A 26,708-nucleotide genomic window follows, 5' to 3' on the forward strand; every position below is an offset into this window, starting at 1 on the left:
TTATTATTATTATTATTATTATGATCAGTGATTACTATTACTACTACTACTACTACTACTGCTACTACTATTACACATGCCATAGGTCTACTTTATTATTATTATTATTATTGGTATTATTATTATTATTATTATTATTATTATTATTATTATTATTGGTATTATTATTATCATTATTATTATAATTACCGGTACAATAAACAAAAAATAAACTAAAACAACTCAAAATAAAACCTCATTAGATTTTTCAAGTTCATTTTTTCGCGCCTAAATTACCATGGGAAAACAAAGACAAAAAATAAATAAAAAAAAACAGAAAGATAAATAACAGATGAATCAAAACAGCACCCAAACATCATGGTTAATAATTTCGCGACCAATTTCTCCCGCCAAAAAAAGGCATATATCGCCGAAAATTCTCGCTGCCAAATATTCTCTCTCTCTCTCTCTCTCTCTCTCTCTCTCTCTCTCAAAAATTCGTCATACATCGCTAAAAATTATCGCCGCCAATATTTTGTTCCTAATCTCCCTCTCTCTCTCTCTTTCTCTCTCTCTCAAAAATTCGTCATACATCGCTAAAAATTATCGCCGCCAATATTTTGTTCCTAATCTCCCTCCCTCTCTCTCTCTCTCTCTCTCTCTCTCAGATACAAACCCCAACAAACACCATTCGGCTTAAGCGCCTAAACCCGCTGGCCCACCAGGTGTGTTATGGTTACCACCCAGCGTAGTAAATGACTCCCTGGATTAAGATACTAACTGGCTTACAATAGTCACCTGAATCTGCACTACATCAAATGAGTGGATGGTGGACCAAAAATATTCGCTCAGCACACAAACGCCAAAAATAGAGGACTTAAAATATCTCAATGCAAATAATTCCCACCAAAACGCCAAAAATAATTCCTGCCAAAGTCATCCCGCTAAATAAAAACCCCGCCAAAAGTGCCCTCACCAAATATTTCGCGGCGCCAAAATCTTCGCGCCAAATTCGCCAAAATATTTCGCGGCGGATCCGTCAACCCTGAGGCCATGAATAAAGAAAGAGAAAAAAGCGCCGAGGTGGCCTGTAATTAGAGCTATTTCCCTTGTAATTTGCTCTCTCTCTCTCTCTCTCTCGCTTCTTTTCTCAGTTTGCTCTTCTCTTTCCTCTCTCTCCCTCTCTCTCTCTCTCTCTCTCTCTCTCTCTCTCTCTCTCCATGCATATAAATCTAACCTATTTATATCAAGGTAAAGTAATTGCTCTCTCCCTCTCTCTCTCTATCGTTTTTGGTTTCTTTTACCAGAGAGAGAGAGAGAGAGAGAGAGAGAATGAAGGAAAAACAGGCTGAGAAAAATAAGAGGGGAGGGAAAGAAGGAATGGTGGGAGGGGAAGGATGGAAGGAAAGAAGGAATGGAGGGAGGGGAAGGATGGAAGGAAGGAAGGAAGGAAAGGAAGAGAAAGAGGAAAGGGCTGGAGGGAGGAATGAAGGAAGAAAAGGAAGAAATGAAGGAAAGAAGGAAGGAGGGAAGGAAGATGAAGAGGAAGAGAAGGAAGTATGAATGAAGGAAAGGGAGAAGGAGGGATATGAAATGAAAGGGAGAGAAATGAAGGGAGGGATGGAGGAAGGGAGGGAAGGAGGAAGGAAGGGAAGGAGGAAGGGAGCGAAGGAGGAAGGGAGGGAAGGAGGAAAGGGAGGGAAGGAGGAAGGGAGGGAAGGAGGAAGGGGAGGGATGGATGAAGGGAGGGAAGGAGGAAAGGGAGGTAGGGAAGGAGGAAAGAGAGGTAGGGAAGGAGGAAAGAGAGGTAGGGAAGGAGGAAAGGGAGGGAAGGAGGAAGGGAGGGAAGGAGGAAGGGAGGGAAGGAGGAAAGGGAGGGAAGGAGGAAAGGGAGGGAAGGAGGAAGGGAGGGAAGGAGGAAAGGGAGGGAAGGAGGAAAGGGAGGGAAGGAGGAAGGGAGGGAAGAAGGAAGGGAGGGAAGGAGGGAAGGGAGGGAAGGAGGAAGGGAGGGAAGGAGGAAAGGGAGGGAAGGAGGAAAGGGAGGGAAGGAGGAAGGGAGGGAAGGAGGAAAGGGAGGGAAGGAGGAAGGGAGGGAAGGAGGAAGGGAGGGAAGGAGGAAAGGGAGGGAAGGAGGAAGGGAGGGAAGGAGGAAGGGAGGGAAGGAGGAAGGGAGGGAAGGAGGAAAGGGAGGGAAGGAGGAAAGGGAGGGAAGGAGGAAGGGAGGGAAGGAGGAAGGGAGGGAAGGAGGAAAGGGAGGGAAGGAGGAAAGGGAGGGAAGGAGGGAGGGAGGGAAGGAGGAAGGGAAGGAGGAAGGGAGAAAAGGAGGAAGGGAGGGAAGGAGGGAGGGAAGGAGGAAGGGAGGGAAGGAGGAAGGGAGGGAAGGAGGAAAGGGAGGGAAGGAGGAAAGGGAGGGAAGGAGGAAGGGAGGGAAGGAGGAAGGGAGGGAAGGAGGAAGGGAGGGAAGGAGGAAAGGGAGGGAAGGAGGAAGGGAGGGAAGGAGGAAAGGGAGGGAAGGAGGAAAGGGAGGGAAGGAGGAAGGGAGGGAAGGAGGAAGGGAGGGAAGGAGGAAGGGAGGGAAGGAGGAAAGGGAGGGAAGGAGGAAGGGAGGGAAGGAGGAAGGGAGGGAAGGAGGAAGGGAGGGAAGGAGGAAGGGAGGGAAGGAGGAAGGGAGGGAAGGAGGGAGGGAAGGAGGAAAGAGGAAGGAGGAAGGAGGGAAGGAGGAAGGGAGGGAAGGAGGAAGGAGGGAAGGAGGAAGGGAGGGAAGGAGGAAAGGGAGGGAAGGAGGAAGGGAGGGAAGGAGGAAAGGGAGGGAAGGAGGAAGGGAGGGAAGGAGGAAGGGAGGGAAGGAGGAAGGGAGGGAAGGAGGAAAGGGAGGGAAGGAGGAAAGGGAGGGAAGGAGGAAGGGAGGGAAGGAGGAAGGGAGGGAAGGAGGAAGGGAGGGAAGGAGGAAGGGAGGGAAGGAGGAAGGGAGGGAAGGAGGAAAGGGAGGGAAGGAGGAAGGGAGGGAAGGAGGAAGGGAGGGAAGGAGGAAGGGAGGGAAGGAGGAAGGGAGGGAAGGAGGGAGGGAGGGAAGGAGGGAGGGAGGGAAGGAGGGAGGGAGGGAAGGAGGAAAGGGAGGGAAGGAGGAAGGGAGGAAGGGAGGGAAGGAGGAAGGGAGGGAAGGAGGAAAGGGAGGGAAGGAGGAAGGGAGGGAAGGAGGAAGAGAGGGAAGGAGGAAGAGAGGGAAGGAGGAAGAGAGGGAAGGAGGAAGAGAGGGAAGGAGGAAGAGAGGGAAGGAGGAAGAGGGAAGGAGGAAGTGAGGGAAGGAGGAAGAGGGAAGGAGGAAGAGAGGGAAGGAGGAAGAGGGAAGGAGGAAGTAAGGGAAGGAGGAAGAGAGGGAAGGAGGAAGAGAGGGAAGGAGGAAGAGAGGGAAGGAGGAAGGGAGGGAAGGAGGAAAGGGAGGGAAGGAGGAAAGGGAGGGAAGGAGGAAAGGGAGGGAAGGAGGAAGGGAGGGAAGGAAGACTATACATCACTATATAACGCGACATAAAATCAATGTAAACTTCTGATGTGCATGTGTGTGTGTGTGTGTGTGTGTGTGTGTGTGTGTGTGTGTGTGTGAGAGAGAGAGAGAGAGAGAGAGAGAGAGAGAGAGAGAGAGAAAATTACACATCAAAGTCCTGGCAGTGTGAGAGAGAGAGAGAGAGAGAGAGAGAGAGAGAGAGACGATATGTGTGTGTGTGTGTGTGTGTGTGTGTGTGTGTGTTTGGGGAGTCTAAACTCACTAAACCACTCCTTACTTTTTTCTCTCCCTCTCTCTCTCTCATTATCCCTTAAATCATTCTTTCTCTCCCCCGTGAATACTTATCTACCTACCTACCTTCTTACCTACTTACACTACCTACTTACCTACCTATACTACCTTACACCACCTACTTACCTACCCACACCACCTACTTACCTACATACCTACCTTCTTACTTACCTACACTACCTACTTACCTACCTACCGCACCTTGTTATCTACCTTCATTAAATATTTACCTACCTATTCAATTATCTACCTACCATTCTACCTACCTACCTACGTAATTCCTTTCCTACCTCCTTCTCCCTCCCTATCTACCTACCATGCTCCCTCCCTCCCTCCCCACCACTCAATCAACCTACTTACCTACCCATCCTCTCTCCATCTCCCTCGCTACTTACCTACCTACCTACACACCTACCTACCTAACTATATCCCTCTCTCCCTACCTTTCTTTTTCTCTCCCTACCTACCTACCTACCTACGTACTTACCCTGTCCCAACCTACCTACCTACCTACTGTATATCCCTCTCACCCTACCCTTCTTCCTCCCTCCCCTCCCTACCTACCCACCCCTCTCCCTACCTATTTACCTACATACCTACCTACCAATATCCCTCTCTCCCTCCCTCCCTACCTATCTTTCTCCCTCCCTTTCTCTCTCCCTCCCTACCTATCTACGTACTTACCCTCTCCCCACTTTTCTCCCTACATACCTACCTACCTACCTACCTTTCTCCCTCCCTCCTTCCCTTCCCTTCCTTCCTCTCTCCTTACCTTTCTCTCTCTCTCCCTCCCTCCTCCCCTCCCTCCTACCTACCTCCCTCTCTACCTACCTACCTACTCACCTATCTACCTACATACCTACCTACCACTCTATCACCCTCCCCTCCTGCCTTCCCTCCCTTCCTCCCTCTGTCTTTACCTTTCTTTCTCCCTCTCTCCCTACCTTCCTCCCTCCCTACCTACCTACCTACCTACGTACTTACACACCTGGTTACAACGTCAGTAGGTGTGATTGGCGAGGAGGGAGGGTAAAGAGCTGAGAAATAACTATGATTTCTGACAAGGGTGATATTTGTGGCGCGATGGAGAGGCGTGCTGCATGGGAGAGAGAGGGAGAGAGAGAGGGAGAGAGAGAGAGGAAGGAAAAGGCAAAAACCAGGAAGGAAGGAAAGGAAAGAAGAAGGAAGGAAGGAAGGAGGGAAGGAAGGAAGGAAGGAAGGAGGGAGGGAAGGAAGGAAGGAAGGAGGGAGGGAAGGAAGGAAGGAAGGAAGGAGGGAGGGAAGGAAGGAAGGAAGGACAAGTTTAGAATGATCAGATAAAGAACTCAATTTCCTCTGATGTTTTTCCCTCCCTCCTTCATTCCTTTCCTTCCTTCCCTCCTTCTTTCATATTTACCTCCACTTCTCTATCAGAGAAGGGAGGAAGGGAGGAAGGAGGGAAGGAAGAGAGGGAGAGAAGGAAGGAGAAATTAAACAAGGGTAAAGAAGGAAGGAAGGAAGAGAAGGAAGTTGTATGAGAAGGAACTATATGAAAGAAGTGAAGGAAGGAAGGAGAGGGAGAAATGAAGGAAGAATGGAGGAAAGGGAGAATGAAGGAGGGAAGGAAGGATCGAAGGAGATAATAGTCACGCGAAGGGAATCTACCACAACTACCAACATTACTACCACAACTACCAACATTACTACCACAACTACCAACATTACCACCACAACTACCAACATTACTACCACAACTACCAACATTACTACCACAACTACCAACATTACTACCACAACTGCCAACATTACTACCACAACTACCAACATTACTACAACTACCAACATTACTACCACAACTACCAACATTCCTACTACAACTACAAACATTACAACTACCAACACAGCTGAGAGAGAGAGAGAGAGAGAGAGAGAGAGAGAGAGAGAGAGAGAGAGAGACACTGGCCTTTCCAAACTCTGAAAGTAGATAGAATAATTCAGATAGATAATGGGATATGTATTCTATGGCGTCTATCTATCTATCTACCCATCCATCTATCTATCTATTTCCATATATCTACTTGTCTATCTATCCATGTGTATCTATTTAGCTTTAACTATCCTGTGTCTATCTATCTATGGATCTATCTATCTATCTATACTTCTATCCATCCATACCTGTATTTCTATCTATCTATATCTATCAAATCTATCCTTGTATAAAAATCTATCTATCTATCTATCTCGTCACCAGGGCATACCATATATCTATCGACGTATTCACATCTATTTTTCTATCTATCCATTACTATCCCTCCATCTATCAATATCTATCTATCTGCACCCCTTCTCTCTCTCCCTCGTTCCCTTCTCCAGTTTAGTATGATAGTCTCTCTCTCTCTCTCTCTCTTTCTCTCTCTCACTTTAATGAATATTTTAAAGACAGGTGTACAGAAAGATAAGGCAAATGTGTGTGTGTGTGTGTGTGTGTGTGTGTGTCCTAATCTATCAATCTATCTATCACTATCCAACATTCTATCTATCTACATCCACTCATCAAGTTTCGATGGACCAATCTATCTATCTATCTATTCGTCTATCTATCTACCTGTCTATCCATTTACCTACCTATCTATCGATCTAAGTATCTATCTATTTACATGTCTATTTATCTATCACTCCATCCAGCTACCCTACCAACACTATCCATCTATCCATCTATCAGTCCATCCCCATACCCTGCCAACACTATCTATCCATCCATCTATCTATCTATCACTCCATCCACCTACCCTACCAACACTATCTATCCATCCATCCATCTATCTATCAATCCACCTACCCTACCAACACTATCTATCCATCCATCTATCTGTCTATCTATCCATCTATCTATCTATCTATCTATCCACAACTCTTCATCAGTCATATTCAAAATTCACATTTTTTAAACTGAATTATTTTCCCTTCAAAAAATCATCAAGGATTTAACACGCGATGGTGGTAGGAATGTTGGTAGTTGTGGTAGGAATGTTGGTAGTTGTGGTAGGAATGTTGGTAGTTGTGGTAGGAATGTTGGTAGTTGTGGTAGGAATGTTGGCAGTTGTGGTAGGAATGTTGGCAGTTGTGGTAGGAATGTTCGTAGCTGTGGTAGGAATGTTGGTAGTTGTGGTAGGAATGTTGGTAGTTGTGGTAGTAATGTTGGTAGTTGTGGTAGGAATGTTGGTAGTTGTGGTAAGAATGTTGGCAGTTGTGGTAGGAATGTTGGTAGTTGTGGTCGGAGTGTTGGTAGTTGTGGTAGGAATGTTGGTAGTTGTGGTCGGAATGTTGGTAGTTGTGGTAGGAATGTTGGTAGTTGTGGTCGGAATGTTGGGAGCTGTGGTAGGAATGTTGGTAGTTGTGGTAGGAATGTTGGTAGTTGTGGTAGGAATGTTGGCAGCTGTGGTAGGAATGTTGGTAGTTGTGGCAGGAATGTTGGTAGCTGTGGTCGGAATGTTGGTAGTTGTGGTCGGAATGTTGGTAGTTGTGGTCGGAATGTTGGTAGTTGTGGTCGGAATGTTGGTAGTTGTAAAAGTGATGGTGGACGATGATAGTAGTTGTGGTAGTAATGTTGGTAATTTTGGTAGGTATATTTCAATTTTCTCCCCCCCCTCTCAATTTTCTCTCTCTCTCTCTGTCTCTCTCTCAATTTTCTCTCTCTCTCTCTGTCTCTCTCTCAATTTTCTCCACCTCTCTCTCTCTCTCTCTCTCTCAATTTTCTCCACCTCTCTTTCTCAATTTTCTCCACCTGTCTTTCTCAATTCTCTCCACTCTCTCTCTAATTCTCTCCACCTCTCTCTCTCTCTCAAAATGGCCACTACCCGTAAATGGGGCCCCGTGCGGAGCGTTTTCACTTATATCTGATTGTTTGGGGCCCCTCAGACAGCATAACGACGCGAGGCCCTGCACCGAGCGTAATGACTCCACTATAAACAAAGGGGCCCTGGATGAAGCATAATGACTGCTGGCCAATTTTGAAGGGATTATCTATTTGTGTTGGACAGATAGATAGAGAATGGATGGGTTGATAAAGATGGATGGCTGGGATGACGGATGGATAGATGGGATGATGGATGGATAGATGGATGGATAGGAAGATGAACAGATGAATGGATGGAACGATAGACAGTCCATTAATCTATCGCACATGCCTTATATGAAGATGCGATAGCGATACATATCAACTCAAGAAATCACTGGAACCATATGCACAATGAGAGAGAGAGAGAGAGAAAATGGCGATAGTATGTGCTGAGAAATACTGAACTACTGAAAATAATGACAAGGAAAATTAACACACATAGGAGGAGGAAGGAAAGAAGGCGGGAAGGAAGGAAGGAAGGAAGGAGGGAAGCAAGCAAGCAAGGGAGTAGGGAATGGATAAAAGTGTGGAACTATGAGTGAAAGAAGGAGGAAGTAAGGAGAAGGAAGTGCAAAAAAGGAAAGCATGGAAGGAAGGCAGGTGGGAATAAGGCAGAGAAAGAAACCTGGAAGGAAGGAGGAAACTTGAGGGAAGGAAGGATGGGAGAGGGGAAAAAGTGAGAGCAGAAAGGGTGGAAGGGAAGAGGAAGAGTAAGAATGAATGCATGAAGGAAGGATGACAGGCGTGAGGAAGGACGAGGGAGGGAAGGAAGGAGGAAATGGGGCAAGAAGGGAAGGATGGAATAGGAAATGGGGCAAGAAGGAAGGTAGGAGGAAATGGGGCAAGAAGGAGAAGGAAAGAAGGAGGGAAGGAGGAAATGGGGCAAGAAGGGAAGGAAGGACCGAAATGGGGTCAGAAAGGAAGGAAGGAAGGAGGAAGGTAAGAAATGAAGAGTAAGAGGCAACCTGCTGAAGAAATTGCTTTTATATGGCGAGAAAATAACCCTTTTACATTTAACCCACATTTAGAAGATGAAGAAGAAAAAGAAAAAGAAGAAACAGAAGAAAATGATGCTGATGATAAGAGTAGTAACAGTAGTAGCATATTAAGTATTCGACACAGTGCCCTGGGCTAAGCATATTACTGAACACAGCCCTGGAACGAGCATATCACACATAAGGCCCTGAAGCGAGCATATACAACACAGGGTCCCGTACTGAGCATATCAACAGGGCCCTGCAGAAAGCGCGCGCGCACACACACACACACACACACACACACAAAGTAAAAGAATAAGCATACTACACAACGATGGATCCTGCAGTATATTCTCACAAGGCCCTGTAATGAGCATACTAGCGACCACAGAACCCCGTAATAAGCATACTAACCACACAGCCCTGTACTGAGCATATATGTCACGCACAAAGCATACTATAAAAGGACCCTGGACTGAGCATAACACATCTCACCGCTACTTAAACAGATCATATCACACACCACACAAGCCCCGTACTGAGCACAATCCACTACAATTAACCCTGTAGTGAGCATAATAGTCGCCACGGGGCCCGGTAGTGAGCATATAATAATCACAGGGCCCCAGAACGAGCATAATACACACCACAAGGCATAATAAAACTTACGAGGCCCCTTACTGAGCATAGTGAGAGTCCCGTAATGAGCATAAAACAACCCAGGGCCCCGCACCGAGCATATTCCCCCATCTGAGAAGCAGAGGCCCCTGAAGAAGCGTATTTATCCAGGGCAGGAGGGGCCCCGTAGGAAGCATATTCGCGCTGGTGGGGCCCCGGTGGAAGGATAATGCTTTCTTTTACCTTCTATTCTCACTTTTCCTTCCTTCCTGTCTTTACATTCCTTCATTCCTTCTCCTTTCCCTCCTTCCCCTCACCTCTCTCCCATCTTCCTTCCCCCTTTCCCTCCTTCCTGTCTTTAACTTCCTTCATTCATTCTCCTTCCTTCCCCCCACTTCTCTCCCATCTTCCTTCCTCCTTTCTTCCCTCTTCCTTCATTTCTTTTCACTTCTTTCCGCCTTTCTTTTCCTTCCTTCTCTTGCTCCTTTCTTTCCTTTCTGTCATCAAATTCCTTCATTACTTTCATTTCCTTCTCTCTCTCTCTCACACACACACATCTTCCTCCTCTCCCTCCCTCTTTCCTTCCTTTTATATCGTCTATTTCTTTTGTCATTCACTCTTTGTTTTTCCTTTTCGTTCCTACCTTCCTTCCTTCTTTCCATTCATCCTTCCATTTCCTTCCTTCTTTCCTGCTTCACCTTCCTTCCTTCTTAGTCCCTTTCCTTCCAACTATACTTCTTTCTTTGCTTCCACTTTCCTTCCTTCTTCCTTTCCTCAATTTCCTTCCTTCTTCCTTTCTTCAGTTTCTTTCCTTCCTTCCTTCTTCCTTTCTTCAGTTTTTCCTTCCTTCCTTCTTTTTTCCTTCCTTCCTTCTTATTCCCTTTCCTTCCAACTTTCTATTTTCATTGCCTTGACTTCTTGCTTCCTTCCTTCCCTCCCTCCTTGCTTGCTTCCTTCCTTCCCTCCCTCCTTGCTTCCTTCCTTCCCTCCATCTCATCCCAACCACAAGTGCTGAAATCCCATACGCCTTTCACCTTAACTTGGCCTAGATTTTCGTCCTTTGGCAGCTTATTTCACGTGGCTCTGTGGCGGAAGAAGGCAATACTACGGCTCTACATCCCTTCCGTAGCACTTCTTCGTGACTAGCATCATATTCTAGTGTTTGTTATGAATGGCAGAAAGACAATACTACGGCTCTACATCCCTTCCGTAGCACTTCTTCGTGACTAGCATCATATTCTAGTGTTTGTTATGAATGGCAGAAAGACAATACTACGGCTCTACATCCTTTCCGTAACACTTCTTCGTGACTAGCATCATATTCTAGCGTTTGTTATGAATGGCAGAAAAACAATACTACGGCTCTACATCTTTTCCGTGGCACTTCTTCGTGACTAGCATCATATTCGAGTGTTATATGTTATACTTGAATGACAAAGACAATACTACGACTCTACATCCCTTCCATAACACTTCTTCGTGACTAGCATCATATTCTAGTGTTAATCTATTGTACCAAATCAGTATTCAAGATGGAGAGATGGCAATTTTAGGACAAGTTAGAGTGACCAGACTAGAGTTGATTTTATAAGTGAATTCTCTCTCTCTCTCTCTCTCTCCCTCCCTCCCTCTTTCTCAATCTACCTTTACGTATTATACCTTTCCTCCCTCTCCATTCTTTCCTCTCTCCCTCCCTCCCTCCCTTTCTCTCCATTCTTCCCTCCCTCCCACTTGTCTCTCTCTTCATCCTCCCTCCATTCAATTTCTCCCTCCCTCTTCAGTCTTTTCTCTCCCTTCCTCCCCTCCCCCTCTCTCACATTCCAACAGCTCTCTCTCTCTCCGTATTTGAGTGAGTGTGTGTGTGTGTGTGTGTGTGTGTGTGTGTGTGTGTGTGTGTGTGTGTGTGTGTGTGCGTATGTGTTTCCCCTCCTCTCTCTCTTTCTTTCCTTGTGTGTGTGTGTGTGTGTGTGTGTGTGTGTGTGTGTGTGTGTTTCTTTCCCCTACTCTGTCTCTTTCTATTCCTGTGTGTGTGTGTGTGTGTGTGTTTCCCCTACTCTCTCTTTCTATTCCTGTGTGTGTGTGTGTGTGTGTGTGTGTGTTTCCCCTACTCTGTCTCTTTCTATTCCTGTGTGTGTGTGTGTGTGTGTGTGTGTGTGTGTGTGTGTGTGTGTGTGTTTCCCCTACTCTCTCTCTCTCAAACAGTGAACAGTAATTTAATATACAAATAGAGAGAATTTTTTCCTTAAAAGGGAGGGAGGGAGAGAGAGAGAGAGAGAGAGAGAGAAGAAGGGATGTAGGGAAGAGAGGGAGAGAAAGAGGGAGAGGGAGGGAACATGAGGGAGGAAAGAAGGAAGGTAGAAACAGCAGTTGGACCCACTGAGGCGAAGAATGATTTAGAGAGAGAGAGAGAGAGAGAGAGAGAGAGAAATAAACACTCCTCTCTTAGTTATTTTTTCTTGTTTTTTCCTGCCGGTTATTTTTTGTAAAGATGTGTTTGTTTGTTTATTTCCTATGTTTTTTTCCTAGTTATTTTCTCTCTATTTTCTTTCCTTCCCTCCCTCCTTCCTCCTCAATCTAGCCTTCCTTCCCTCCTACAATTTCTCCCTCCCTCCTTCCTTCTTCCTCAATCCCTTATTCCTTCCTTCAATATCTCCTTCAATTTCTCCCTCCTTCCTTCTTCCTCAATCTCTCCTTCCTTCCTCCTCAATCTCTCCTTCCCTCCCTCCTTCCCTACTTCTTTCCTCCCTTCACTCCTTCAATTTCTCCTTCCCTCCGTTCTTATTCCTTCCCATCATCCTCATTTCCATCCCTCCTCTTCCTTCACTCCTTCCCTCTCTATTCCTTCGTTCCTTCTTAACCCCTCCCTCCTTCCTTCCTTCCTCCCTCCCTCCCTCCTCCTTCCTATTACCTCGAAGGGATATGATAAAAATATGATGAAACTTATATTGGATGCTGAAGGAAGGAAGGAAGGAGAGAGGGAGGGAGGGAGGAGGGAAGGAAGGAGGGAGAGAGGGAGGAGGGAAGGGCAGAAGGAAGGATGGAAGCGTGGATAGAAGGAAGAAGAGACGGAAGGAAGGTACGATGGAAGGAAGGAACGCAGGAAACAAGGATGGAGGGAAGAAGGGATGGAAGCAACGAAGGAATGAAAGGAAGGAAGGAAGGAAGGAAGGGAGGAAGGAAGGAAGGAAAGAAGAATGGAGGGAAGGAGGGATGGGAGCAACGAAGGAATAAAAGACGGAAAGAAGGAAAGGAAAGAAGGATGGAAAGGAAGGAGGGAAGGATTGAAAGGAAGGAAGGAAGGAAGGAAAATATAAGCTACAGGAAGCCAAACGATAAACAAGTGAACGAAGAAAGAGGGAGAGAGAAAAAGGGAGGGAGAGAAAAAAGGGAGAAAGGGAGGGAGAAAAGATAATATTTACATCTCCCTTCAACCTCCCTCTCTCTCTCTCTCTCTCTCCTTTTCTCCCTCTCTCTCTCTCTCTCTCTCTCTCTCTCTCTCTCTCTCTCTCTCCCCGGGGATGTCTGACACGTTGTAAGTACGATTGGAAGGGAGGGAGAGAGAGAGAGAGAGAGAGAGAGAGGAATGATAAAATGTAAGAGGAGACACAGGAAGGGAGGGAAAACAGAAAGGAAGGAGGGAGAAGGGGAGGAAGGGAGGAGAGGGAGGAAAAGGGAGAGAAATATGGAAATAAAAAGGCAGATACGAAGAGAGAAAAGGAGGAAGTGAAAGAAGGGAAGGAGGGAGGGGAGGGAGTGAAGGAAGGGAGGGATAGGAGAGGAGGGAGAAGGAAGGGAGGGAGAGAAGGAGGGGAGGGAGAGAAGGAGGGGAGGGAGAGAAGGAGGGGAGGGAGAGAAGGAGGGGAGGGAGAGAAGGAAGGGAGGGATAGAAGGAGGGGAGGGATAGAAGGAGGGGAGGGAGAGAAGGAGGAGAGGGATAGAAGGAGGGGAGGGATAGAAGGGGGAGGGAGAGAATGAGGGGAGGGAGAGAATGAGGGGAGGGAGAGAAGGAAGGGAGGGAAAGAAGGAGGGAAGTGAGAAGGAGGGGAGGGAGTGAAGGAAGGGAGGGAGGGAAGAAGGGAGTTAAGAGAAAGAAGCTGAGAGGGAGAAAGTGGAATGGAGGGAAGTAGGAGGGAGGAAAAGAAGGATGGAGGGAGGAAAGGAAGGACGATAAGAAACAGACGAGGAGGAAGGGAGAGGAAAAAAGGAGAGGGGGAGGGAGGGAGGGAGGGAGGGAGGGAGGGAGAGAAGGAAAAAAAAAAGGGAGGAAAAACAGGAAGAGGAATTAAACAGAGGGAGAGGGAGGGAGGAGGGAGGGAGGAAAGAAGAGAGGTAGAGAGGGAAAGTGAATGAGTATGTGAGGGAGGGAGAAAAACATTGAAGTGTGTGTGTGTGTGTGTGTGTGTGTGTGTGTGTGTGTGTGTGTGTGTGTGTGTGTGTGTGTGTGTGTGTGTGTCTGTATGTGTGTGTGTGTGTGTGTGTGTGTGTGTGTGTGTGTGTGTGTGTCTGTATGTGTGTGTGTGTGTGTGTGTGAGAGAGAGAGAGAGAGAGAGAGAGAGAGAGAGAGAGAGAGAGAGAGAGAGAGAAATTTCCCTCCCATCACAATAAAATATGAGAGAGAGAGAGAGAGAGAGAGAGAGAATTTCCCTCCCATCACAATAAAATCAACAGAGGTACCCATGGCTCTCCCCAACCCACCTCTCTCTCCGAAGGGTAAATTCACAGGATGGGTGGAATTGGAAATGAAGGGAAGTGAGAGAGAGAGAGAGAGAGAGAGAGTACCAGTGGACTACAGAACAGTATCAGAACAAGAAAAGCTATAATGGCACTCAGTAGAATGCATACCTCCGCCAAGGCCCAACATGCAGTCCCTTTTAATTCAATCAAATCCTACTGTGAAAGACTGACGAAGAGAGTGTATGTGAGTGAGGTGGAGGGGGGAAGAGGGAGGGAGAGGCCGAGGATGAGATGGAGGGATGGGGTGGAGAGGTATATGAGAGAGGGGGGTGTGAGTTGCGAGCAGGGCAGTGAAATGGCGGGGGACAGGGCGACTTGGAGGCGATTTGTTTGTGGCCACCCCAAACGGGATTGAGGCGTCTGGCAATAGATAGATAGATAAAAGTCCTTGTTACTCTACGGCAGCTGGCAAAACACTACCCGCTATAAAAACATATTTAAACCCGCTAGATCCGGAATTTTAGATGGATCCGCGCCAAACTGTACACATTCGTAGATATATACCAACATCCTATATATGCCGGATTAATTTTTTTTCATTAAGATCTATGCAATATTCACTGAAAAAATTTACGAATATGTCGAAAAACGCCCCATCTCGCAATGTTAAAAAAAAAAAAAAAAAAAAAAATCCTGGATCGGCACCTTTATCCGGATCGGCACCAAAATGTACTGGAGTGTGTTCTGCGACAAGGCACATTCTTCTGCCAAGTGTCGTGCAAATCCGTCCAGTAGTTTCTGTTTAATCTTGCTCACAAACCATCCAACAAACCAACTAACAAACGAACAGGGGTGAAAACATAACCTCCTTGGCGGTGGTAATGATAATAACTTAAAGTAGTAGTTGTACTAGTAGTAGTAGTAGTAGTAGTAGTAGTAGTAGCAGTAGTACTAGTAGTAGTAGTAGCAGTAGTAGTACTAGTAGTAGTAGTAGCAGTAGTAGTAGTACTAGTAGTAGTAGTAGCAGTAGTACTAGTAGTAGTAGTAGCAGTAGTACTAGTAGTAGTAGTAGCAGTAGTACTAGTAGTAGTAGTAGCAGTAGTACTAGTAGTAGTAGTACAAGTAGTAATCGTAGTAGTAGTAGTAGTAGTAGTAGTAGTAGTACAAGTAGTAATCGTAGTAGTAGTAGTAGTAGTAGTAGCAGTAGTACGAGTAGTAATAATAATAATAATAATAACGCTCTTGGATGGGGTCATTTTTTTTGTTATTATCTGGTGTTAAGAAGCCTTATGAGAGAGAGAGAGAGAGAGAGAGAGAGAGAGAGAGAGAGAGAGAGAGAGAGAGAGAGAGAGAGAGAGATAATTGAATAGGCAACCATCGCATTATGTTAAGTCAATATTTTCCCTCTCTTAAATGCTTTCTCTCTCTCTCTCTCTCTCTCTCTCACACACACACACACACACACACACACACACACACACACACACACACACACACTTTTCCTTTAACTCTCACTCACACACACACACACACACACACACACACACACACTTTCCCCATTATCTTCAGTATATTCTCTCTCTCTCTCTCTCTCTCACACACACACACAGTTTTCCCTTTCTCTCTCTCTCTCTCTCTCGTCATTAATCCATCCATCCATTACTTTCTCTCCCTCCCTCCCTCTTTCCTCCCTCCCTCCCTCTCTATAGCCCTAAGGGAGAGGTGAATGAGTCATCTGGGGAGGGAGGGAGAGAAGGGAGGGAAAATGAAGAGGGAGGGAGGGAGAGTTGCACCTCCCTCCCTCCTTTCTTTGATAAACAACAACAATCACTACTACTACTACTACTACTACTACTATCACTACTACTATTACAACTACTATTATTACTACTACAACACTACTACTACTACGACTACGACTACTACTATTACTAGCAATAATAATAATAATAATAATAATAATAGCAACAATAATAATAATAGATACCGTAATAATATAACAACAATAATGATAATAATAATAATAATAATGATAATAATAATAATAATAATAACACATGTACACCTCATCACCCTAAATACCTTACAGTCACTCTCAAAAGCCTTCTCTGTCTTCCTACCACATCCCTACCACACAATAATAATAATAATAATAATAGCAACAGTAGTAGTAGTAGTAATAATAAGGATCAACATTATTATAACACTAATAATAATAATAATAATAATAATAATAAATGGTGATGATTATAAACGGATAAAAACTTTCTCTCTCTCCCCGCATAGCTCTGATAAGCCTCCCTAGTAATAAAACGAGAGAGAGAGAGAGAGAGAGAGAGAGAGAGAGAGAGAGAGAGAGAGAAATAGGGAAAGATGAAAGGGATGGAAAACTTGTGTGTGTGTGTGTGTGTGTGTGTGTGTGTGTGTGTGTGTGTGTGTGAGAGAGAGAGAGAGAGAGAGAGAGAGTGAGAGATTGCTTTAAGGTAATTATAAAACGGCTAAATCCAACGAAAAAAAAAACAAAATTTTTGAATATTTATTGATTGTGGTAGTTGTGGTTGTGGTGGTGGTAATGGTAGTTGTGGTTGTTGTAGTGGTGGTGGTAATGGTAGTTGTGGTGCTGGTGGTAGTTGTGGTAGTGGTGGAGGTTGTGGTGTTGGTGGTAAGTGTGATGGTGGTAGTTGTGGTAATGTTGGTTGTTCAAGTTATCGCAGGGATGCTGGTGATGGTAATTGTGGTAGTTGTGGTTGTAATGTTGGTAGTTGTGGTAGTAATGTTGGTAGTTGTGGTAGTAATGGTAGTTGTGGTAGTAATGTTGGTGGTTGTGGTAGTAATAATGGTAGTTGTGGTAGTAATGTTGGTAGTTGTGGTAGTAATGTTGGTAGTTGTGGTAGTAATGTTGGTAGTTGTGGTAGTAATGTTGGTGGTTGTGGTAGTAATGGTGGTTATTGTGGTAGTAATGTTGGTAGTTGTGGTAGTAATGTTGGTGGTTGTGGTAGTAATGTTGGTAGTTGTGGTAGTAATGTTGGTAGTTGTGGTAGTAATGTTGGTAGTTGTGGTAGTAATGGTGGTAGTTGTGGTAGTAATGGTGGTAGTTGTGGTAGTAGTTGTGGTAGTAATGGTGGTAGTTGTGGTAGTTGTGGTAGTAATGGTGGTAGTTGTGGTAGTAATGGTGGTAGTTGTGGTAGTAATGGTGGTTGTTGATACTGCCAGACAAATATTATTGCAATTTAACGATATGTCTCTTATCACACTCCTCATTATATCTCTCTCTCTCCCTTCCTTCTCTTTCTCTCCATCTTCCCTTCTCTCTCTCTCTCTCCTTCCTACTTTTCCTTTCATCTCTTCCTAACCTCCTCTCTCTCTCTCTCTCTCTCTCTCTCGCTCACACACACACACACACACAACTATTTACTAACACACACACACAACTAGGACTGTGAATAGTGTGTGTGTGTGTGTGTGTGTGTGTGTGTGTGTGTGTGTGTGTGTGTGTGTGTGTGTGTGTGTGTGTGTGTGTGTTGCTCACTATGGGGATAAAGGATGATGGTGGTTAGACAGACTGATAGACTGTTAGGCAGAAATAGATACATATACAATAGATAGAAAAATACAAGTAGATAGACAGAAACGAAGAACAGATAAGAGAGAAAGACAGGTAGACAGACTGACACCGAGATAGATAGATAGATAGATAGATAGAGAGAGAGAGACAAAATAAGACAGATGGACAGAAAAATAGATCCCAGGCAGACAGGAAGATAGACAGATTGACGGACGTAGATAGATAGATAGAGGCGGATAGATAGATAAACTGAGAGAGAGAGAGAGGCGGATGGATAGAGATAAATAGAGAGATAGAGGCGGATAGATAGATAAACTGAGAGAGGCGGATAGATAGATAAACAGAGAGAGAGAGAGAGAGGCGGATAGACAGAGAGAGAGAGAGAGGCGGATAGACAGATAAACAGAGAGAGAGAGAGAGAGAGAGAGAGAGAGAGAGAGAGAGAGAGAGAGATAAAAGGCAGGGATGAAAGACAAACCTGAACTGTCTCTGTGTAGTCGAGATAAAACCACTTAAAAGCTACTACTACTACTATTACTACAACCACCACCACACCACTACCACCACCACCACCACCACACACCTGCATTACTGTATATCAATTGCTTTTTGTATGCAAGGAATTTATATATATTTTAAAACACATCTGTCACGCATATCCCTTACTAATTACGTGGGATTATTATTATTATTATTATTATTGTTGTTATTGTGATGATGATGATGATGTGGATGATAGTTGTTATTATTATCATTAATCTTGTTATCATTATTATTATTATCATTATACATACAGGTACACACGTCTCAGCTCTCACACACACACACACACACACACACACACACACACACACACACACACACACACGAAAACTGGAAATGAAAAATGACGCAAAAAAATCCAAGTAAATATCGCCCCTAATTTTAATCCCAATAAATTAATTAAATAAATAAATAACATTAATTATTTTACCTCTTACTTATTCCATACTTTAATATCTTTCATTATATTTTTATTTCATTCGGGAGGGGGAGGCCGAGGATGAGATGGAGGGATGGAGTGGAGAGGTATATGAGAGAGAAGGGGGGGGGTGAGTTGGGGGAAGGGCAGCGTAATGGCAGGGGACAGGGCGACTTTGGAGGCGATTTGTTTGTGGTCACCCCTGACGGGATTAAGGCGTCTGGCTATAGGGAGAGAGATAAAGTGAAAACAGAGAGACAGACAGATAGACAAGTGAAAGTAGATAGGTAGATAGATAGATAGATAGATAGATAGACAGACAGATAGATAGACAGACAAGCAAAATTGGAGATACAGATAAAGTGAAAGTAGATAGATACAGATAGATAGATAGATAGACAGACAGATAGACAAGTGAAAGTAGATAGGTAGATAGATAGATATAGATAGACAGAGATAGATAGACAGACAGATAGCTAGACAGACAAGCGAAATTGGAGATACATATAAAGTGAAAGTAGATAGATACAGATAGATAGATAGATAGACAGATAGAGGTAGATTTCTAAACGATCCTTTTTTCACCTCTTTTTACGCATTTCATGAATTTTCGGATCCGGAAAAAATATATATATGATTTTTAGGTCGACGTCTTTCTTTAAGTTCAAAATGTTTTCTGGGTTTGTGTGTGTGTGTGTGTGTGTGTGTGTGTGTGTGTGTGTGTGTGTGTGTGCGTGTGTGTGTGTGTGTGTGTGTGTGTGTAGGAGGCTGGTGAGTGTGTGCATATGCAAGTGTGTGTGACGTATACTGTGCCTGAATGTGTGTGTGTGTGTGTGTGTGTAGGAGAGACTGGTATGTGTGCATATGAGTGTGACGTGTACTGTGCCTGAATGTGTGTGTGTGTGTGTGTGTGTGTGTGTGTGTGTGACGTATACTGTGCCTGAATGTGTGTGTGTGTGTGTGTGTGTGTGTGTGTGTGTGTGTGTGTGTGTGTGTGTGTGTGTGTGTGTGTGTGTGTGTGACGTATACTGTGCCTGAATGTGTGTGTGTGTGTGTGTGTGTGTGTGTGTGTGTGACGTATACTGTGCCTGAATGTGTGTGTGTGTGTGTGTGTGTGTGTGTGTGTGTGTGTGACGTATACTGTGCCTGAATGTGTGTGTGTGTGTGTGACGTATACTGTGCTTGAATGTGTGTGTGTGTGTGTGTGTGTGTGTGTGTGTGTGTGTGTGTGTGTGTGTGTGTGTGTGTGTGTGTGTATCAAGGCCACTCCTTTACCTTGTGTGTCTTGGCCAGGTTATCCAGGGGCTGCAGGTCATGATGGGCGTTGCAGGGGTGGCACTGCTGGCACCCCGACCACCTACACACCAGGCAGTACAGTGTGTGCCTCTCCCCGTGGGCCCCGCACCGCTCCCCTACACCCACACTGGAGGGGGCGGGACCCAGGGGCGCAACGGGGGTAAGGGTATGCGTGGCTAAAGGTCCTCTGAGGGGGTGGCAGGAAGCTAAACAGGGGCAGCAGTACAGCACCTGGCACTGTTGGCACTCCGTTGTGGCGGGTCTGGGGGGCCCTTCGCACAGCTGGCAGGGGGGTAAGGTGCCCCCGCTGGTTATAGACGTGGTCATTAGGGAACCACCTGACGCAGAGGTCCCCGCCTGCGCCTGCGTCATTTCGCGATGCCTGGCCACTATTCTCGCCATGGCACGGTACCTAGGCAGCTCCGAGGCGCCGGCGGGACCTAAGGGCGTGACCTTGTGGCAGACGGGGCATCGGACGGCGGGGTGGGAGTGCGCTGACGGGGGCAGGTGGGGCTCGGGGCTGCTGACGTAGGAGACGGGGCGGGAGGACGCGGCCACCACCACCCCGCTGTCCGTTTCGCTATAGACGGAGGCCTTGTCGGAGTCGTTGCCGCCGTCTGCGCCCTCCCCGCCCTCGTCGGCGTGGGCGGGATGGGCGGCGCACTTGAGGCAGAGGGCGTGGTGGCATGGCAGGAGGACAGGGTCAGTGAACACCCCCAGGCAGGCAGGACACCGCACCTCCTCCTCCATCCTGACGCACACACACACTGACTCACCCTCCCTCAGACACGCTCCCTCTCTCTCTCCCTCCCTCCCTCTCTCTCTCTCTCTCTCTCAGCCACCCATCTCTTTCTCCCCTCGCTTTCCACCCTCCCCTCTCGTCGCTCCCTTCCTTCCTGCCTCCCTCCCTTCCTCCTCTACCCCCCTTCCCTTTGCTTTCTTCCCCTCCCTCCTTTGCCTTCCCTCCCTCCCTCCCATCTTTCCTCTCCCCTGCTTCCCTCCCCTTCTTTCCTTTCCTCCCTCCCACCCTCCTTCTCTTTTTCCCTCCCCTCCTTTATTTCTTTCCTCCCCTCCCTCCCTTTCTTTCCTTCCCCTCCCTCCCTCCCACCTTTCCTCTCCCGTACGTCACTCCCTTTCCTTCATTTTGCTCTTCTCCCTCCCCCTCCCTTCCTTCCTCCCCCCTTCCTTTCTCCCTCCCTCTCTTTCCTAAAACCCCTCCTATTTCCCCTCCCTGCTCTCTCTTTCCTCCCTCCCTCCCTCCCCTCATTCTCTTTCCCTCCCTCCCCTCTCCCTCTTTCCCTCCTCCCTCCCTCTCTCTCACTCCCATAGACTCGTTTCAAATGCTCCTTCTTTCCCTCCCTCTCCTTTCCTACCTTTCCCTCCCTCCCTCTTCCTCTCCTTCCCTCCATCCTTCTCTCCTTCCCTCCCCCCTTCCCTCCACAACTTCAATGTTTCCTCCAATACCTCCCTTTCCTCCAAATTTCCTCTCCAAGCCCTCCACCCAGCCTAGCCCGCGAGCCTCGTGTAGGGATCCGTGTGCGCATGTGCTATACTGATCCCTCGCATACGCACACGGACACACGTACACACATACATGAGTTTTACTTCGTCCGTGCATTTTTCCCCACATACATGCAAATTACGTACACACTCGCATACATACATGAACACACACACACATACATGAATCTAACCACACACAAACGGTTATGAACACACACACACACACACACATTCATACATGGCTTATACATACCGGTACACACATCCACAGGAATCTAGACCTACATACGCAAAAACGTACATATATTTACACACACATCCTCCTCTCTCTCTCTCTCTCTCTCTCTCTCGTTTTTCCCTCACTCTAATTTTAGCGTGTAAGGCAAACTTCACCCCTTCTCTCTCTCTCTCTCTCTCTCTCTCTAACTTTAAAAATGTGAGAGAATTTAAATGGGTTTGTAGTTGGTGAGCGACAAAAAAAACTAGAGAGAGAGAGAGAGAGAGAGAGAGTAATGGCTGAATAAATGAATGAATGAAGGAAGGAAGGAGGGAGGAAAGATGAAGGAAGGGAGAATGAATGAAGGAGTGTTTAAAGAAGGAAGGAGGGAATGGAAAGGAGGGGGAAGGAAGGAAGGAAGAATGAAGGATGGAAGGAAGGAAAGAAGGAAGGAAGAATGGAAGGAAGTAAAGGATGGAAGGAGGGAAGGAAGGAAGGAAGGCCTAGGAGCAATGACCATCGCCACGTATTCCCTGCGTATCGTAAAAGCCTAGTAAGAGAGGCGTAAGAGGGCTGGATGAAAGCGCTCTCTCTCTCTCTCTCTCTCTCTCACACACACACACACACACACACACACACACAAAACCATCTATCCATCCACTCACCTAGTTGGGCAAATAGATAGGTGACTTAGTGGTAAAGTGGTGAGATGAGTGACTGATACTGACAAACGGTAGATTAATAGATAGACAGATAGACATGGATAGATAAATAGACTGAGAGTGAGAGAGAGAGAGAGAGAGACTGATAGATAAAAAGCTAGATAGATAATTAGATAGAAAGAGCAAGATAAAGATAGATTGACTGATAGATAGCAAGAGATAGATAAATAGATAGAACAAGATAGATATATAAATAGATAGAACGATAAAGATAGATTGACAGGTAGACAGACAGAGCAAGATAGACATAGATAGCGATAGATAGACAGCAAGATAGATAGATATAGATAAATAGATAGAAAGTGATAGATGATAGCCATCCTAATAGATAGATTTATTGATAGAAACGTGACAGATAGATAGATAGATAGATAGATAGATAGAGACTGATAAGTGGATAGAGACGGGTAGATAGACAGATAGATAGATATGTGCCTTCCTAAAACATTCAAAGGTAGGTTACTGAGATAGATAGATAAATAGATAGATAGATAGATAGAGGGGTAGTTGAGTAGAGTCAATTAAATAGATAGATAGATAGATAGACAGATACAAAATGCAGGAATAGGCAGAGATGCAGACAGACAGAGACAGACAGACAGACAGATAGATAGATAGAGATGGAAAGACAGACAGATGGAGAGAGACACTGACAGAGATGGAACGATAGATTGATAGACAGACACAAATAGATAGATAGATGGATAGACAGATACAGATGGAGAGATAGACAGATAGACAAAGAGAAAGACAGCCAGATAGATAAACAACGATAGACACACACACACACACACACAGAAAGACAGGTACAGACAGACAGACAAACAGGAATGAAAGATAGATTGACTGATAGACAGACAGATAGACAAATGGAAAGAGGACAAACAGGAATGAATGATAGATAGATAGATATAGACAGATAGATAGATATAGATAGATAGACAGACAGACACTAGATAGATAGATAGACAGAGATAGACAAATGGAAAGACAGGAATGGGCAGAGACAAAGAGAATGAAGGATAGATAGATTGATGGTTAGACTGATAGATAGATAGATAGACAAATGGAAAGACAGGTATTGACAGACAGACAAACAGAAGGAAAGACACAGATAGATAGATAGATAGATAGACAAACTTTGACATTGCCTTTCTGATAGAGTGACTTTTAGTTCTCTCTCTCTCTTCCTTCATTCTCCCTCCATTTGTAACACCGGAAGGAGGGAGGGAGGGAGGGAGGGAGGGAGGAAGGAAGGAAGGAAAGAAAGAAGGAAGGAAGGAAGAAGGAAGGAAGGGAGGGAGGGAGGGAGGGAGGGAGGATGGAAGGGAGGGAGGGAAAGAAGGAAGGAAGGAACAATGCAAGGAGTATAGATGTGAAAAGGATGAAGGAAACGAAGAAGGAAGAAAGGAAGGCTGAAAAGAAGGAACCTCCAATCATTCCTTCATTTAGTCCTCCCTACCTTCACCATTCTATACATTTCTTCTCTTTCCTCCTTCCTTCCTTTCTTTTCTCCTTCCTTCCTTCCCTCCATAGCCATATTTAACTTCTTCTTTCCTTCCATCCTTCCTTCTTTCCCTCAACATTTTATATTTTCTCCTTCCCTCCTCCTTCTTTCCTTTTCCTCCTCCCTCCCTCCTTCCTTAACTGTTCCACCACTTCATCCCTCATTTCTCTCCTTCCTTCCTTCACTCCCTCCTCCCTCCCTCCCATCCTTCCTTCCTTCATCACCAATAGCTATGCAATTCAGATTACGCCTCATGGGAAGAAGGAAGGAAGGAAGGAGGGAGAGAAGAAAGGAAGGAGAAGGAAGGAAGGAAGGAAGAAGGGAAGGAAGGAAGGGAAAATATATGAAAAGGTGAGATGAGAGAGAGAGAGAGAGAGAGAGAGAGAGAGAGAGAGAGAGAGAGAGAGAGAGAGAGAGAGTTCAAGCACCATTGATTTACACTGTTATATTGTTCCTTCCCTCCTTCTTTCCCTCTCTCTCTCTCCTTCTATCTTCTCTCTCTCAATTTTCTTTCCTCCCTGTCTCTTCTTCCTTCTCTCCCTCCTCTCTTCCTTCATCTATGCATCCCCCTTCCTTCATTATTTCCTTCTTTCAATCCCTCCTTCTCTCTCTCTCTCTCTTTCTCTCTCCTTCCTCCCTCCTCTCCCTACCTTCCCTCCTTCTCTCTCCCTCCTTCCTATTTTCCTTCCTTGCATTCTTCTTCCTTCTTAGTTTCTCATGCTTGCTTCCTCTCTCTCTCCTTCTTCCCTCCCTTCCCTCCATCTTTCCCTCCCTCCTTCCTTCTTTCCTCCTCCTTCCTTCCTTCCTGTTTTCCTTCCTTTCATTCTTTTTCCTTCTTAGTTTCTCATGCTTGCTTCCTCTCTCTCTCTCAATTATCGCCTGTATTTTGACATATACCAGGGACAGATAGATAGATAGATAGACAAATAGACAGATTGAGATGGATGGATAATTACGGATGAATATATAAATAGATGATAGATTGCGACAGATAGATAGATAGATAGAGAGAGAGAGAGAGGATAAAACGGATATATTATACAACCATATATAGATACAAATACATACGCAGATTCTCTCCCTTTCTCTCTCTCTCTCCCTCCCTCCCTCCCTCTCTCTCTCCCCTGATACCTGTGAAGGAAGAATAAGCACGTATGGAGATAGGGAGGGGCTTAGGGAGGAAGGAGGGAGGGAAGGAAGGAAGGAAGGAAGGAAAGGAGGGAAGGAAGGAAGAAGGGAAGGAGGGAAGGAAGGAAGATGCAAATAATAAAAAAATGCTTAAGTACAGTAGGATTCTTTCTCTCTCTCTCTCTCTCTCACACACACACACACACACACATACACAAACACTCATTACAACACTGACGTACACATGCACCACTCCACACACACACACACACAAAACCAATGCCCTTCGTACATCACCAGCATGGGCATGAATTCACTGTAGGCATCACTCTCCCTGACCACAAATTTCTATCGCTGACATCGCAAAGAATAGTACAAATTGAGTTATGCTATCTATTGTTATTTATCTATCTGTCTATCTACCTGCCTGAGTATCTATCTACCTATTTATCTATCTATCTACATGCCTTTATATCTATCGATCTGTCTATCTATCTGTGTACTAATCCTTCTTACTAACTAACTATCTACATTAGCATAGTGTGTGTGTGTGTGTGTGTGTGTGTGTGTGTGTTTTACCCTCTTTATAATGCCATACATATTCCTGAAGTCGCCCCACCATAAGAGAGAGAGAGAGAGAGAGAGAGAGAGAGAGGATAAAACGGATACATTATACAACCATATATAGATACAAATACATACGCAGATTCTCTCTCTCCCTCCCCCCCTCTCTCTCTCCCTCCCTCCCTCCCTCCCTCTCTCTCTCCCCTGATACCTGTGAAGGAAGAATAAGCACGTATGGAGATAGGGAGGGGCTTAGGGAGGAAGGAGGGAGGGAAGGAAGGAAGGAAGGAAGGAGGGAAAGAAGGAAGGAAGGAAGGAAGGAAGAAGGGAAGGAAGGAAGGAAGCTGCAAATAATTAAAAAATGTTTAAGTACAGTAGGATTCTTTCTCTCTCTCTCTCTCTCTCTCTCTCTCTCTCTCTCACACACACACACACACACATACACAAACACTCATTACAACACTGACGTACACATGCACCACTCCACAAACACACACACAAAACCAATGCCCTTCGTACATCACCAGCATGGGCATGAATTCACTGTAGGCATCACTCTCCCTGACCACAAATTTCTATCGCTGACATCGCAAAGAATAGTACAAATTGAGTTATGCTGATATCTATTGCTATTTATCTATCTGTCTATCTACCTGCCTGAGTATCTATCTACCAATTTATCTATCTATCTGTCTATCTACATGGCTTTATATCTATCGATCTATCTATCTATCTATGCACTAATCCTTCTTACTATCTAACTATCTACAAGCATAGTGTGTGTGGGGGGGTATGTGTGTGTGTGTGTGTGTGTGTGTGTGTGTGTGTTTTACCCTCTTTATAATGCCATACATATTCCTGAAGTCGCCCCTCCATGAGAGAGAGAGAGAGAGAGAGAGAGAGAGAGAGAGAGAGTAAAATTTTGAGCCAAAAAAATCATGGTACTGAAATTATTATATTCAGAGTAGTGGCGTCTCTCTCTCTCTCTCTCTCTCTCTTTCACTCTCTTTCTTTCACTCTCTTTCACTCTCTCTCTCTAATCCCAGTGACCTTCTGGTACGGCTAAGGGAAGGGTAGATGGATGGAAGGAAAGGTGGGAAGGAAGGAAGGTACGAAGGAAGGAAGGAAGGAAGGTACGAAGGAAGGAAGGAAGGAAGGTACGAAGGAAGGAAGGAAGGAAGGTACGAAGGAAGGAAGGAAGGAAGGTACGAAGGAAGGAAGGAGGGAAGGTACGAAAGAAGGAAGGTAAGAAAAAAGGTAAGAAAGAAAGGAAGGAAGGTTGGTACGAAAGAACGAAGGAAGGTACGTAGGAAGGAGGGAAGGTAGG

The 26,708-nt window shown here is 45.4% G+C and overlaps 1 protein-coding gene across 1 annotated transcript in view; it reads right to left on the reverse strand.

Moving 5' to 3' along the window:
• LOC145390641 (E3 ubiquitin-protein ligase TRIM9-like) overlaps positions 1–20,490 on the reverse strand; it is a 50,050-nt gene extending 29,560 nt beyond the window's left edge. Inside the window, exon 1 of the mRNA XM_080265432.1 lies at positions 19,720–20,490. Coding sequence (XP_080121558.1) covers positions 19,720–20,490 — 771 coding nt within the window. The remainder of the gene's footprint in view (positions 1–19,719) is intronic.
• Between the last annotated feature and the right edge of the window lie 6,218 nt (positions 20,491–26,708).

This window comes from Coenobita brevimanus, chromosome 15 (genome assembly GCF_032717465.1).
Source record: "Coenobita brevimanus isolate Jiangsu-jjx chromosome 15, ASM3271746v2, whole genome shotgun sequence".
In the NCBI taxonomy this organism is placed as follows: domain Eukaryota; kingdom Metazoa; phylum Arthropoda; class Malacostraca; order Decapoda; family Coenobitidae; genus Coenobita; species Coenobita brevimanus.